Source organism: Protopterus annectens, chromosome 3.part0 (assembly GCF_019279795.1).
Source record: "Protopterus annectens isolate FY-2018-M chromosome 3.part0, PAN1.0, whole genome shotgun sequence".
NCBI classification, from domain to species: domain Eukaryota; kingdom Metazoa; phylum Chordata; order Ceratodontiformes; family Protopteridae; genus Protopterus; species Protopterus annectens.
This window is the reverse complement of record NC_056731.1, coordinates 1,363,370,410-1,363,385,323: the sequence shown is the minus strand read 5'-3', so window position 1 is coordinate 1,363,385,323 and position 14,914 is coordinate 1,363,370,410. Positions and strand designations below refer to the sequence as shown.

General features: G+C 41.5%; 1 protein-coding gene across 1 annotated transcript in view; it reads right to left on the bottom strand.

The window, feature by feature from the left end:
* The window catches only part of PDE7A (phosphodiesterase 7A), a 1,297,734-nt gene that overhangs the window by 792,036 nt on the left and 490,784 nt on the right, over positions 1 to 14,914 (bottom strand). The window contains exon 4 of the mRNA XM_044065847.1: positions 13,806 to 13,901. Coding sequence (XP_043921782.1) covers positions 13,806 to 13,901 — 96 coding nt within the window. The remainder of the gene's footprint in view (positions 1 to 13,805; positions 13,902 to 14,914) is intronic.

Sequence of the window (14,914 nt, the reverse complement as noted above, 5' to 3'; positions counted from 1 at the left end):
AAAAGGAGGATGTAAAAGACATTATAACATCATGTGACAAGTTAAGAGCATATAAAGGCAAGCCGTTCTTTCACAGAAAAGCTGATGATAATATTTGTACAAAAGACTTACGAAAGGAAAAGAAAAATAGATTGATTATTCCATTCACGAATAGGAACGGACAGGTTAGGCGAATAATAGAGAACAATTGGAAACTACTATTAATGGATGATAAGATAAAGATGTTAGTGGATAAGAAACCTAATATAGCTTATAAAAACATGAAGTCTTTAAAAAGGCTATTGTGCTATGAACAAACAGGCAAAAAGTCCATACAGTCACAAAGAAAAGGGACTTTTGCCTGTCGCACATGCAATCAGTGCAAATATATAGCAGAAAATAATGCCTTTACACATCCACATACAGGTCATATCTACACGTTTAAAGGTTATGCAGATTGCAGAACCAAGGATCTAGTGTATTTAGCTGAATGCCAAACTTGTGATCAGTATTATGTAGGGAAGACCAACAGAACCCTCCGTGAACGTATAAGAGAACACATATACGCAGTGAATAAGGAAAATGCCACCAATGCCCTAGCACGTCATATTATGGAATATGGATCATCACATAGTTTTAGATTTAGAGCATTAGAGTTAGTGAGAAGAACTAGTAGGTTGGGTGATATAAAGAATCACACAGAGGAAATAGAAAGCGAATGGATTCTTAGGCTACAGCCACACAAATATGGACTAAATGATAAAATAACACTGAGACCTTTTTTAGCAGCTAGGTCATTTAAACATTGACATATACATATGTAGACAATCACATGAATAATTGTACATTTCGATGTACAAGTATGTTTTGTCCATGCTAGCAAGACAGACTTTTTATATGTTATGGTTTTTATACATGTTTTTATATTTTTTTTTTACATAATATGCATTTTATATTTTTTATATATTGTGTTTTCAGCGCTGATTGTATTTTGGATTTTTTATATATTTATACATCTCCATAGATTCTCAGACATTATATGGGCTTGAACATAGTTCTAGGCATTGTTTTTAGTTGTTTTAGTGGTTAGAATTGTTACAGGTTTAACTTAATATGCACTAGCACTTTAAGTCAGGGACACTAAAACATTAACAATGTAAATGTGATAATTGTGAATGTATTTAAGAGATGGGTTTTATGGACCACCATTGAAGTCTGAAGAAGCGTCGCATGGACGTGAAAGCGCTTACTACTTTTGATTGTTTGTTCCAATAAAGAATTCAACGAGAACAGCTTCATTGGATTATTCACAGCGTGTTGGTGCACTTTTGGAATTGTTATTTCGTCTACTTGACAGATTCGTTTAGCTTGCTGAGATCCAAAATGGGTCTCCAAGTCCCCTATTCTTTTTGGCACTAAAGAATATTGAGTAAGTTCCGAATCCTATTTGGTCTGCGGGGACTTTATGGATGACTCTTTTGTCTAGCAACTTTTGAATTTCTACAGTTGCTTGTTCCCTTTGACTAGGTGGAACATCTGGGATTGATCTGATCTGTGGGGCAGGATGGCAAAAGGGAATGTAATAGCCTTTGGATATTATACTTTGTACCCACTTGTCTCTTGTGATATCTCACCAGGCTTCTGGGTACAAAGAAACATGCCCCCCCCCCCCGACTGCCTCCAGAGTAGAGCAGATGGGCCCTCCTTTCAGGAGCACTGGTAGTGCTGGCCGCGAAAGGAATCATGGTCACCCTGGTTTTGTGGACCCCCTCTGCCTCTTGGACGGCTTCTACCATTATTGCCTCCCCCATTGCCCCTGGGGAAGGATTCACCTTGTGCATCTTGAAAAACTCCCTGGGATCTTTTGAACAACATTTTCCCACTCTTCTGACCTTTAAGATAAGGTCGTGAAGGAACAGAAAAACGTACCCAACAGCAGAGAGAGTTTTCCCTTGCTGCTCACAACTGGTGAGTATGTCCTTGACTTTAGGTCCAAAAAGTGGAGAACCATCAAAAGGGGCGTTGGTAAAGGTAGACTTGACGGGCTCCCCAAAGTTGCACAAGTGCATCCAGGAGTGCCTCCTCAGGGAAACTCCAGAATCCGCTGCCTTGCTTGCTCCATCTGCTGCATAGGACAGAATTTAAAGTAGAGAGCTGAGAAGTGACCTTTTCTGACACCCCCGCAGCCAATGAACCTTGGAGAATATCTCCTAACTCCTTCAAGAGATCTCTTTGTAGCCTCAAAGTGCTAAAGATAGTTCAGCGATCTAAGGGTAAAAGTCACTGACGAAAAAACACGCTTCCCATATCTGTCCATCGTCCGGGAGTTCTTGTTCGGTGGATGGACAGAAGAGGATGTTTCACAGAGTTCCTTCTTGGTGGCTGCTGCCACCACCATAGCATCTACAGGAATGCCTTTCGTGAGAAATTATTTTTCCGCAGGTGCTGACAAGAACTTATTTGGCCTCCGAAGGACTGGTTCCATAGTGTCTGGTGACTCCCACGCCTTTCAACTAACCAAGTCCAGTAGCTCATCAAAAGGTGGAGACACCAAGGAGGCTGATGGTTGAGATCCAAAAGCCTTCAGGTACACAGACTCCTCATCAGAAGGGTTGATGGATTTCCAGCTGCCTCTCTGTTTCAGGATCTCTAGGATATCTGCGAAGGAGATTTCTTCAGAGGACAACCATGGGGACCCTTCTGACTCCTCGAGGTCAGAGGTGATGGACTTGCAAGAAGGAAGCATATTGACTCCCCTGACATGTCCTCTTTCGAGAAGCCTCCTCAGAAGGGTATTCTGGGGAGCTCTCTAAAGAGTGGGGCTTGCCCAATGGGGCTCCCTGAGGCTCTGGATCTCTACTGTCCTGTGGATGGGGTGGTGCCAAGACAGACACCGGTGCTTTGGGGGGAAGAATACCAGTATCCTTGTGTAGAGCTGTAGGAGGGGACAGCACACTCCTCATCAGTTCGAAGGCAGACCCCACCCGGCTCCAAGGAAACAGAGGGAATCCCTGGCTTCAAGAACATCAGCTCAGAGGCTTCATGTAGGAGCCGAGCCGAAGCTCTGAGAGGTAAACTCAGAATGGAAGAAACTCTGGTCTGAGCCTCACCCCTGGAGCAGACTGAAGAGATTCGGCCCCTAGACACTCTGGATGGCACCGACAGAGTCGGAGCAGGGATTGGCTCTGAAACTCTGGAAGGGGTCTTGAAACCCAAGAATCTACAGCTAGCGGTACCTGCCATTCTGGCTCTGATGATCCAGCTTGGCTCAGAGGAGGAATTGTAGTGGATGTAATAGTCAATCTTAGCTGGCACTAGGACAGACTGGGTTGGAGCCGAAACAAATTTAGCCGGCGCCAGTGACTTCAAAAGTCTGCGCACCACCCTGTCCACTTCATTGCCCGATAAGCTTCTACAGGACCTGGAGGAGAGGGTTGGTGAGCGAGATCTCTCCAAAATGGGAGATCTCAAGGTAGGGGAGACTTGTAACAAGTCAGTGGACCGGCTCCGAAAAACAGTCTCTCTCAGTTCCAAAGGCCTTTGAGCCCAAGGACTAGATTTGTCCAAGTCTATGATTTCCATCAGTTCCGAGGGCTGTGGAGCCGAGGAGCTCAATCCATCAGAGGTTTTAGGCAATTTTAGCAGCTGCTCCGACTGAGCCAAAGAAGCTAGATATGGCCGTTTTAAAGCCTTGTCACTCTTAGACGAAGGGGATCTACTGGAAGAAGAAGAGCTATGTAGAGCCTCCTCAAAAGAAGGTTTCAGGAGCCCTTTGAGTATAAGAGCTTATTCTTTCTTTCCTGCAGAACATGGAAGCTAAAACAATGACAAAAAGTACAAGTTTCCTGGAGATGAATGGCTCCCAAAATACTACTTTTTCTTTCGACTTTTCCCAGTCAGGGGTCGCCACAGCGGACCATCTGTCCGATCATAATTGGCAGTGGAATTTTACGGTGTCAGGTTGCCAGCCAGCATCCAACCTTCCTCAAAAGGCACACACACGCACACACACCTAGGGCCAGTTTAGTGTGTCCAATCCACCTACTGCATGTCACTGGGATGTGGGAGGAAGCTGGAGCACCCGGAGGAAACCCACGCAACCACAGGGAGGACATGCAGACTCCACACAGAAGGCACCTCAGCTGAGAATTGAACCGCAGAACCTCTTGCTGTGACATGGCAATGCTAACCGCTACACCACCGTGGCCGCCCTAAGGTGAATGGCCCCCAAACAATAGACAAAAATGTTATGCCCGTCAGTGATGGACAACTTCTGAGAGCATTTTTGACACTTTTTGAACCCTGAAGGCTTAATTTCCTTTTCTCTAGTTTCCTTAGACATTTTAGAAAGGAAAATGCACTAGAAAAGTTAAACGTAAAGCTTAACACCTTTATAAACTAACACATACAAAAGATTTAAGTCTGAACAGCATTATCACACTATAAAAACACTATAAACACGTCTACAAGATAGAAACAAGGAGAACAAGTCTGTCCTCTAAATTAAATGGGCACTAGGCCCTCTATCTTAAACGGACCTAGTAGAGTTGAAAGCGAGAGGAATACACCACAGAAAAATGGCTCTCTAACTGAAACACACTAATAGAAGTATAAAAGCTAACTTCTACTTTAGCACTACCAAAAAAAAGGGAATAAAGGAAAATGGCTTGCAACTAACAATGGCCACCAAAAGCACACACTGGAAGATAAACAGCACTCGAAAGCACAGCACACAGTTAAACTACAGATGAAATTAACTACTACTACTACTACTACTAATAAGCAATTCTTAAAGCTAGAAATAGCTTAATAAAGGGAAAAATAGAAGCTTTTAAAAGACCTTAGCCACAGCCAAGAAGAGTAGCATCCAAACTCAAAGTAGCAAATGAGATCTGGGGAATAACACCACTGCATGATGGGATACCTTCCTGCCATGAGCCAAGTTAGAGAATTTGAGCTAGTATATTCGGCCGAGTGGCTCTGAACCCCATCCAGTAAGAATGAAGGCAAGCTAAACAACACAACATAGTTTATTTCCTTGCCCTAGAATTTAAGGAAGGGGAAAGCAAACACATTTTGTAATCTTAACTTCCTGCATGCTTAGGCATAGGTGTTTGTCTCCATCTGCATAATGTGCCTCAGACCTATGAAAATTTGTAGTTTCTCCTGTCAGGTACTGCCCACAATTTTACAAAGGTAGTCCTCAGTCTTTCATATGTCTGCATCTGCTATTAAAAATATACAGTGTTGTGGAACTTTTCACCTTGCCTTTGTTGGAGAGATGAAGAAAAACGGTACCTGCATATGTAGCCGAAAACAGCTTTTTGGATTTTGGATTATGATCTATTTGCTGGAAGTATTGTTTTCTGTAAGTGCAGTATCCTTACACACACCAGTGTTTTAGTCTTGCACACAAACCCCAGGAGAAGAACAAAAGTGGGAAAATATAATGCACAGTATCAGTGAATATAGCTGATCACATCCATTTGGACAGTGATAAGCTTGTTAATTCTATTCTTTTCTGTAAATAGATTGTTATAGACAGCGGTATTTTAGTCTTATGCACAGCACAAAGAATAACTGCTAATTTGTCATTCTCAAGGATTATAATCTGGATGAAGTATTAATATGCTAGAGTTAATAAATCAAATGGATAACAATACAGCAAGAGCAGAAGTAGGAAATGTGACAAAGACATTTGTGCCTCGGAAAAAGTCACAAATTAAGGACCGGAGGAAGGTTGTACCTATTTTGTACAGCAGTGGAATGTAAGGATACTGATATGATCATATACATTATTAATGTTAAATACTTTTCAGCAAACACATAATTCTCCAGCATTAAGGCATAAAAATCTTCCCAATGCAGACAACAATAAATAGCAGAACTAGTCTACATTTCTGTTGAAAGTTTTTAAGCAAGTAATTATCCCAAAAGGGTGTGTGTTACTGTGTAAATAACGCCCAGTGGAGGGCCTCTACATGCCTGAAAGGACATTATTTACACAGTAACACACACCCTGGAGGGCATTATTGTTCTTAGAGAATGTGCTGCCTGTGAAATTGTTGAGTTTTACTTATTTTTTTTACTACTGTATACATTTATTTATATATGTCATATATATTTTTGATGTAAAATAGTTCATCCACCTAATGTTTCAAACTTGCTGTAGTATATGTAAATGGCGTTGAAGGAAGTTATTTTACATCCAAAATATACCTAATTTTCAAAAACTATCCAGACATTTACTTAATTTTTTTGGTCCCTTACTCCTAAAAATAAGTTATGTACTCACAATTATGCATCTGTGTTGTCCATTTTCATTCTTCCTCAATTAATGGGTTTGAATCTGATCTTCAAATCTGACTCAGCCACTTTCTCTAGATTCTAGGATTTGACCCTTGAGCGCCTTACCCATAATAGCCCTGACCACAGTGTTACCTCAGATTGAGTTTGCTGTTATTATACAATATCACAAGGTATCTTAACATTGATATGACAGAAAAGTAATAGCTGAAAGATCATGAGCTCAAACAGGAACTATGGTTCTTATCAATTCCATTAGGACTCTCCCAAAGTCATGGATGGGAGGAAAGGTAGGAGGGAAGTTGAGAACGAATGAAAATGGACAACACAGATGCATAGTTATGGTGAGTACATAACTTTTATATCTGATGTTGTCATTTTCATTCATTCCTCAATGAATGGGGCAGAGTTCCCAACTACATTAACCTTGGGTGGCCTTCATGGAAGGATGTTCCGGAGAACCACACAACCGAATGCAGCTCTGTTTCTGGCGATGTCCAATTTGTAATGAGCAATAAAGGTATGAGCATTAGACCATGTGGCAGCTGTACAAATGTCATCAGTGGAGGCTCCAGCCCAAACAGTAGCTGATGTAGCTATAGACCTAGGTGAGTGTGCTTTTGGTTGTCTTTGTAAGGTTAGGCCTCTCTCTCTTTTTGAGACTTGTCCTCCCATCTTAATACTAGAAAATGAGACAATTGATCAGTTTTCTTAAATTCCTTAGTCCTGTGAAGGTAAAAGCAAAGTTGTCCATGTACATCTAAAAAAATGAAGGTTATATTCTCCTTTACTGTCAAATTTGGGAAAGTAAACTGACAAATTGATCACTTGATTGAGGTTGGTTTCAGAGGCAACGTTTGGTAGAAAGGAAGGATTAGTGTGTAATGTAACTATCTTTGTGAAAAATCAAATACGGTGGTTTCAAAGTGTGCGCGCTTGGAGTTCAGATACTTTTGTTGAAGTTATTGCCCACCAGAAGGACCATTTTCCAAGACAGAGACTTGATGTCTACTTTAGCTAAAGGTTCAAAAGGTAAATGCATCAAAGTCAGGTCACATAGTGGAGTGGGGTCCCTAATTGGAGATCTAAGTAAAAAGGTACCTTTAAGAAAGACCTTAAATCGATGAAGCTAAAGGAAAGGCATTATCTCCAATGTGATAACTGTAGATGCTCGCTAACTGAACTCTGCTGGTGGAGAAACTTGCCCAGCTTTGAAAGATGAAGGCATGAAAGATGAAGGCATGAAATCTAGCAGTGAAAGGATCTTTCTCTGATTATCCCAAAAGGAAAACCTCTTTGAATTACCCTTATAAATTGCCTATGGTTTGTGAGATGAAAAAAGAATTTGGCGAACTTGGGAGAAAAGCCTGGAATGTCTAGCCATCACTGGAGTTGGAGAAACCATGTGGTCAACTTGAGGTCTGCAATGTCTGGATGCATCATCCCTGACGGGTGTGACAGCAGGTCTGGACTGGGATCTAGTGTCCATGGTGAGACTACAGGAAGGAAAACCACACTTGCTGAGGCCAGAAGGGAGCAATGAGGATTACTTTGCTCCTCATATGAAGTGCTTTCTGAAGAAACTTTGGGATTAGAGGCAGGGGAGGGTAAGCATAAAGGAGACCAGAGGGCCAAATGTGGACTAAAGCAGCTCTCGATGAATGTCCCTGAGGGGAATTAAGGCAAGAAACCTGCTGCATTTGTTGTTGACAGCAGAAGTGAATAGATTGCAGCACGGTTGACCCAATTTGTGGATGATCATATTTGTCACTGATTGACTGAGAGACTACTTGTGAAGCATCAGGATGGTCCTGCTGTGCTTGTCTGCTAAGATGTTGGACTTCCCTGGTATGTGCGTTGCTACAAGAAAGTGGTTGGAGGAGATCGCCCACTGCCAAACCCTCATTGCTTCTTGGCAAATAGGGTAAGATCTGGTTATCTCCTGTTTGCTGATGTACCAGACTACTGACATGTTGCCTGTTTGAAGCAACAGTTCCTAGCATAAGAGAGCTCTGAAGTGCCTGCAACGCTAGAAGCGCCACTCCAATCTCTAGGACATTTACATGAAATTGGTCTCTTCTGGAGACCACATGCCTTGAACAGTCCATTCCAAGTAATGCTCCCACCTTCCCCAACTAGGAAGCGTCCACTGTCAATGTGGTGCTAGGGGAAAGAAGAAATAATGGATGCCTTTGGCAAATTTCTTCACAGTGCATCCACTACAGCATGGATTTCCTGCAAACCTGAGAATTTTATTGGATGTGGTAAGGGATGTCAATGAAAAGACCACTGCATTACTGGAGTCCATTGGAGAATTCTCATATGAAGATAAGCAGTGGGTATTAAAGTCATTGCAGCAGCCATTGACCCTAGGCCTTTGGGTATCATTTTTTGCTGGGGAGAAGGATGAGAAAGAACCTGTTTAACATGCGATTTCAAAATAAGAACTCTGGTTTGAGGCAGGAGAGCTAGACAACTGACTGTGTCTAAACGAGCCCCTTTAAACTCCAAGACTTGAACTAGAACTGGTTGAAGTTGTAACTTGGTTAGTTTGATCATAATTCCCACAGAGTGAGATGACTGGAGCAAGTAATCCCTGCCTCTTTCCAGATGTCTGGTTGGTGCAGTAAGGAACCAGCCGTCTAAGTAAAGAAACACTCGGAATCCAAGCAGTCTTATATGAACTGCTACCGCTGCCATGCATTTGGTGAACACCCTGGGGGCTGTGGTGAGACTAAAGCACAAGGCTCTGAATTGGTAAGGACTGGCTCCCAGCCAGAAGCACAGGTATCTTTGTGAGCACCTGTTCATTCTGAAGTGCTAGTACGCATCTAGAAGATCAATACATCACATCCAGTCATCCTTTTGTAGGAGAGGCAGAATTGACTGAAGAGTGACCATCCTGAATTTGGAAATCTTTACAAATTGGTTCACTTAACTGAGATCCAAAATGGGTCTTAGGTCCCTTGTTTTCTTTGGCACTAAAAAGAACCTTGAGTAAATTCCATATCCTCTTTGGTCTGGAGGGACCTCTTGGATGACTCTTTTGGCCAGCAGCTTTTGAACCTCAAGAGCTGCTAACTCCCATTGACTAGGTGGAACATTGGGGAGACATTTTCTTTTCCTTTGGGGAATGAAATATCCTCTGGATATGATCCTTTGCACCCAAGAATCTTCTGTGATGGCTATCTAGGCTTTTAGGTGCAAGGGCAAGCATCCCTCAACTGTCTCCAGAGAAAGACAGTCAGGCAAGCTTTCAGGAGTGCTGAAAGGATCCGTCTCAGAAGGAATATTGAGACCCTTGATTCTGTGGATCTCCTCTGCTGCGTAGGTGGCATTTTCCATAGTAACTATTTCCCTCTCTGCCTCTAGAGGGAAAGTCTCCACGTGACTCTTGGAAAAGTCCTTGAGATTTCTGAAACCACATCTGTTTACCACCATGTTGACTCCGAGAAAGAGGTCTTTGGGAAGTAGAAAAACAGATTCCCATGGCAGACAAGGTCTTTTCATCTTGCTCACTGTGGGAAAGTCTCTCTAATGCTTGGCCCAAACAAAGAAGCTCCATCATAAGGAGCATGATGAATGATGCCTTGAAGGGCTCCACAAAATCACACACCCGCATCCAGACATGCATCCTAATGGCTTTGCCTGAACAGGCCGCCCTTGAGGAACCTTCAGCTGTGTGTGAGATTAGCCTCATGGACACATTTATAATGGATTATAGGTTGGCCAGTCATGAGGAAAAAGACTTGTTCCTCTGCAGACATGGAGCCAGAGGTGGAGTTAGAGAGTTCCTTAACTAAGACCCTCTGTAATCTCATGAAATGTGCCAAGTAATTCAGCGACCATAAGGCAAAGGCTGTTAAAGCATATGCTCATTTCCCAAACCTGTCCAATGCCCTACACTCCCTATTAGGAGGATGGGCAGTGGAGCTCTTCTCAGCCAGCTCCTTCATAGTGGCTTGTGGAACAACCCTGACATCTACAAGGATTCCCTTAGTCCAGTGTTGTCTATTGGAGGGGGCGCTCAAATGTTTGGCTGTTTGTCTGGGGATTGGTTCCACAGTGTCCCTTCATTCCATCTCATGCGGGAGACAAGGTTTATAAGCTCATCCACAGGGGGAGGAACCCAAGATGTAGATAGTTCAGACCCGATGACTTTCAAGAACAATGATTCCTCCTGGGACGGGGTTTGGGAAGATCCACCACCTTTCTGGTGAAGGAACTCTAAGATGCCTCCAAATGAGACATCTTCAGGTGGAGCTCTAGGGGACCCTTCCCCTTCATCAAAATCAGTGTCTTCTGTCGGAGATTCCTGTGGGGAATCCAAGTCCCTCCCTCTTGCATGACCTCTTCTGAGGAAGGTGTTCTGGAGAGGTGTTGGCAGAAATGGGGAGTTCTCTAGTGGAAACACTTTAGAAGCTCATGCAGACTGGCTGTCCCTGAGGTGTAGGATGAGTAGACTCAGACACAGGATCCGAAGGGGGAACAGGGACTGGACCTGAAGGCGGAAGAGCTGAAACTTATCTGGGGTGAGAGAAGACCCTATATCCACCTTGAAGGTGGAAGGAACAGGAGAAGAAGAGGACAATCCAAGCGAAGCAAAGACTCTCGGTGAAGATGATCCAAGTCCTTCCCTGACTCTCCATTCCATGGGTGGAGTCGGAGTCAAACTTTCCAATGCCAAAACTCCAAGGGGAATAGATGGTTCCAAAAACTTCTGAGTTTAAGTCAACTCCTCGGATCCAATGTAGACGCTTCAGTTCAAATAACCATCATGTTCCAGGGAAGTAGTAGCAGATTGGATCAAGAAAGTTGCAGGAGTGGAAGATAGGGGTGTCTTCACATCCGATGGTTTAACTCTCAGAAATCTCAGATTCAAGGGCTCCAAAGCAGCAGGTCAGATTGGAGAAGGAGTGATAAAAGAATGGAATGAAGGTTTAAGGCACACTGACCCAATGGGAGATGGAACTGGCAAGACCCCCATCTGGATCTGTGTTCTGAGGAATTTTCTCATCTTCGTATCCACCTATGCTTCAAAGACTTCCAGAGGTCCTAATTGAGGAAGACGTGGAAGATGGCCTGGAAGACTTTTTAAGGGGGTCTCCTAATGGAAGGGAGACCAAAACCTCAGTGATATTGACTGTGGGGAAAACCTTGGACTAAGGAGCTAAGAAGACTCAGCAATGGTAGACTTTGGATCTGAACTCTTGGAAATGCTCAGAAGGAAGTACTGACTTTGGAGACCATGGGCGGGAGCATTTTTGGTGCTCCCTGGCTACCTTGGACTTATGAGAGCGGGTCTGAGTCCCTGATATGGAAGTACCCCAAAAAGGAGCATAAGCTGGAAGGAGGCCTTTTAGTACCAACTTATTCTTGCTATCACTTATGGCCTTGGAATTAAAAGCAGCATAGATGGAGCTGTAGGTGTCCAAGTGTGCTGGGCCTAGACAACAAACGCACTCCCTTTGGGATCCTATGCCTGCAGTAAGTGCACTTTTTTAAAGCCAGTTGGCTTTTCAGCCATACTGAAAGATAACTCACAGCAGAAAGCCTCACAAAGAAAAACAAGAAAGTTTTTTTTTTGTTACTCCTGCTAACTACAGAGAAAGAACTGTACCAGCAATGGTAAAACTAAGAAAATACTTCAAAGCGAGGTAAAGGAAAGAAGAAAGGTTACCAACAATGGTAATGAAGATTACCAAGAAAAAAAATCTTAAATTTAGTAGCTAGACTAGTTTAGATAGAAGGTAAGGGAGATACTACTAAAAGACTGAAAAGAAAGAAGATTTAAAGGTAAAAAATATACATTTTTAAACTCACTAAAGCCACAACAAGCTTGAGAAATTGCAATCTCGACTGAACAATAGAGCGGCAAATGAGATTGGAGGTAACAGAGTGGTCCATGACATTATGGGTAAGGGAGGAGCTCGAGAGTCAGATCCTAGAATCTAGAGAAAGTGGCAGAGTTGGATCAGAGGACTGGATCTGAACCCATTAATTGGGGAACGAATGAAAATGACATCAGATTTTGTGGTTTGTTGCCAATCATTGGGGACTGAAGTCACTAAACACTGACATACATTTGAATTTCAGACTATTTTCTTCAGAAAATGCATGCCAACACAAATCCTTTTATTCAAGCAACTTTCTAATTTTATAAGAGCAATATTTAAAATCTGTCCCTATTTTTGAGCCTTTGTTCTCTATTTAGGTTTTATTCAAATTTCTTGAGCTAAGAGGCCTAGAGTTATGCAAACCTCAGCCGCTGTTGCCACGGCTTGACTGATCTGTTTCTCTCTCTCACAAGCACACACACTTCCTCTTTCATGCATACACAAACATGCAGACAGAAAAACACACACACATATATACACACACACTTCTGTTTTATGCTTTTTTAAAATTTACACTCACTAAATAGCAAAAGTGCTGCTAAGCAAGTGTAAAATAATGGGTCGATCGGTCTCACTCTCATGCTTGCATACGCTCACACACACAGACATAAACACACACACTTTCCTATTTTTTTTTTTTAAATTTTCTTTTTTTAATTTTACACTCACTAAACAGCAAAAGCTCTGCTTAGTGAGTGTAAAATAATGGAGGCAGTTAGCTTTCCTTCAGTCCAAGTTCAATGGCAGCTTAATATGTTGCCGTGAAGCACTGGATTCGTTTTTCAGTAGGCACTACTTGTACATTAACACCCTGATGGAGAACATTCATTCTCCAATCAGGTCGCCCATTCTCTAAAGCAAGTTAATAACTACTGATTTACAGGAGTATGGGGAGGGGGGTGGTCTGTCAGAACTTGGAGTACTACAAATTGAATCCCTTAGAAATAAACATAGTTCAGCTAATTTATTTTGTTGAGGATTTACAGCTTCTATTAGCAGGTTAGAGTAGCTCCGTGAACAACACAAATCTAAATTCAGCCAAAAATTGAAAAACATTCCTGTTAAGCTGTGTAAAATGCCTGTGACTCCCAGCACTGCCGTTTTATTTACACGGGAGTTAAAAAAAATCATTTCCTTACAACCAACATAACTTGTATAAACAGGACTTGAAATGGATTCTGGGAAGAAGACATCCAAGTAGTAAAATAATATCATGTTAAATGGCAGGCCTCACGACGGCTAATTTGTGGAGATAAATATTATAAACACTTAGTGATTCTGGTGAATTAAAACATTTCATAACAGAAAGATGCAATTAAAAAAAACACTGAGTTCCAGGGTGGCATTTTCCTTTAAATGACTTTCACAGCAGGTAAATGAAGACAGAGGGAATTAAACCCTGGAACACAGGTTGAAGTTTAGTCCTCTGAGCTAAATTGCTTCACTCCTTCAAATATAACAGTTTCTTTCTGCAGCATTGCATTCCATTATCTTCTTTGTTTTGATGACAGGGACTTTTGCTATTTCCCTTCACCATAGTTTTCATAATTAACATTCACTGTTATCACACAAACTATTAACATTTTAGACAAGAAATTAAAGTAATAGCAAATAATATCTTACCTAAAAATCTATGCAGTTTGATCATATCTAAGCGGAAATGTTCTATTAATCCATATGTATTAAATACATGAAACACCAGTTTTATGAGGCTATTTCCTGTGAGAGAAAACAGTATACAATAGTAAATATATGCGTTCTTGTCACACATTTGTTTTCCAGTCAATTAAAAACGAAAGCAATATTAACTATTCTAAGAAAAATTATACACAATAACTGCTCTCTTTACACACAAAGACATATGAAATTCAAATATGAAGGGATAAAAATGCATGCAAAGTCTGCACAAAATAAATGATATGAAAAGAGTGACAACAACTTAGTTATTTTCTTTGGCAAACAATCACTGTTGCAAATTCTTAAAAAGCAGATGGTGCTATTGATAAAATCATCAAATCATTAAAAAAAGAACCAAGGAAATGCTCTATACTCCTGCGGATCTCAGTTAAATCTCACTATCATCAAATGAATGCTGAAAAGATAATCTTCTCTGATAACTATCCAATTGCTTTTAAGTTTTATTCAAACTTGGCATCAATGTCAAACAAGTCTGAACTACAAAAGGATAAAATAAAACAAATAAAATAAATCTTCCAGCTGTCTGTAACAATTTGAAACAGTCAAGTCATGAAATGCACTGGAATAAACGCTACACTGTCAATCACAGAGTTTTACAGGTTATTCTTCTTATCTTATGTCAATATGTGGAATGACAGAGGAACACTCCAATACAGACCTCTGGCACAAAAAATAGAAGTTATGCATTTACCATAACAATAGGTCTTCATTATTCTCAGTCTGTCCACTTCGACTGAAGGAAATACCACCATCAGGCAGATCTGACTTAGCATTAAGTCGCTACTCCAAGTGCTCAAGCAACTTCCCTACTTCCATAATGCATTCGTTCTACGAGTCGTCAGATTGAGTTTTCTGCCTAAAACCTAATATGTACAGACAACAGAGGACAGGCTGCAGGTCTTCTATTTTTGATTGGCATTAGATGGGGCATAAGAATTTGAAGAGTGAAGAACAGCAGGTTGCCAAAGTGGACAGACTAGGGATAATAAAGACTGTACAGCTGTGTAAAATCTTACCATAACAGTAGATGTCCT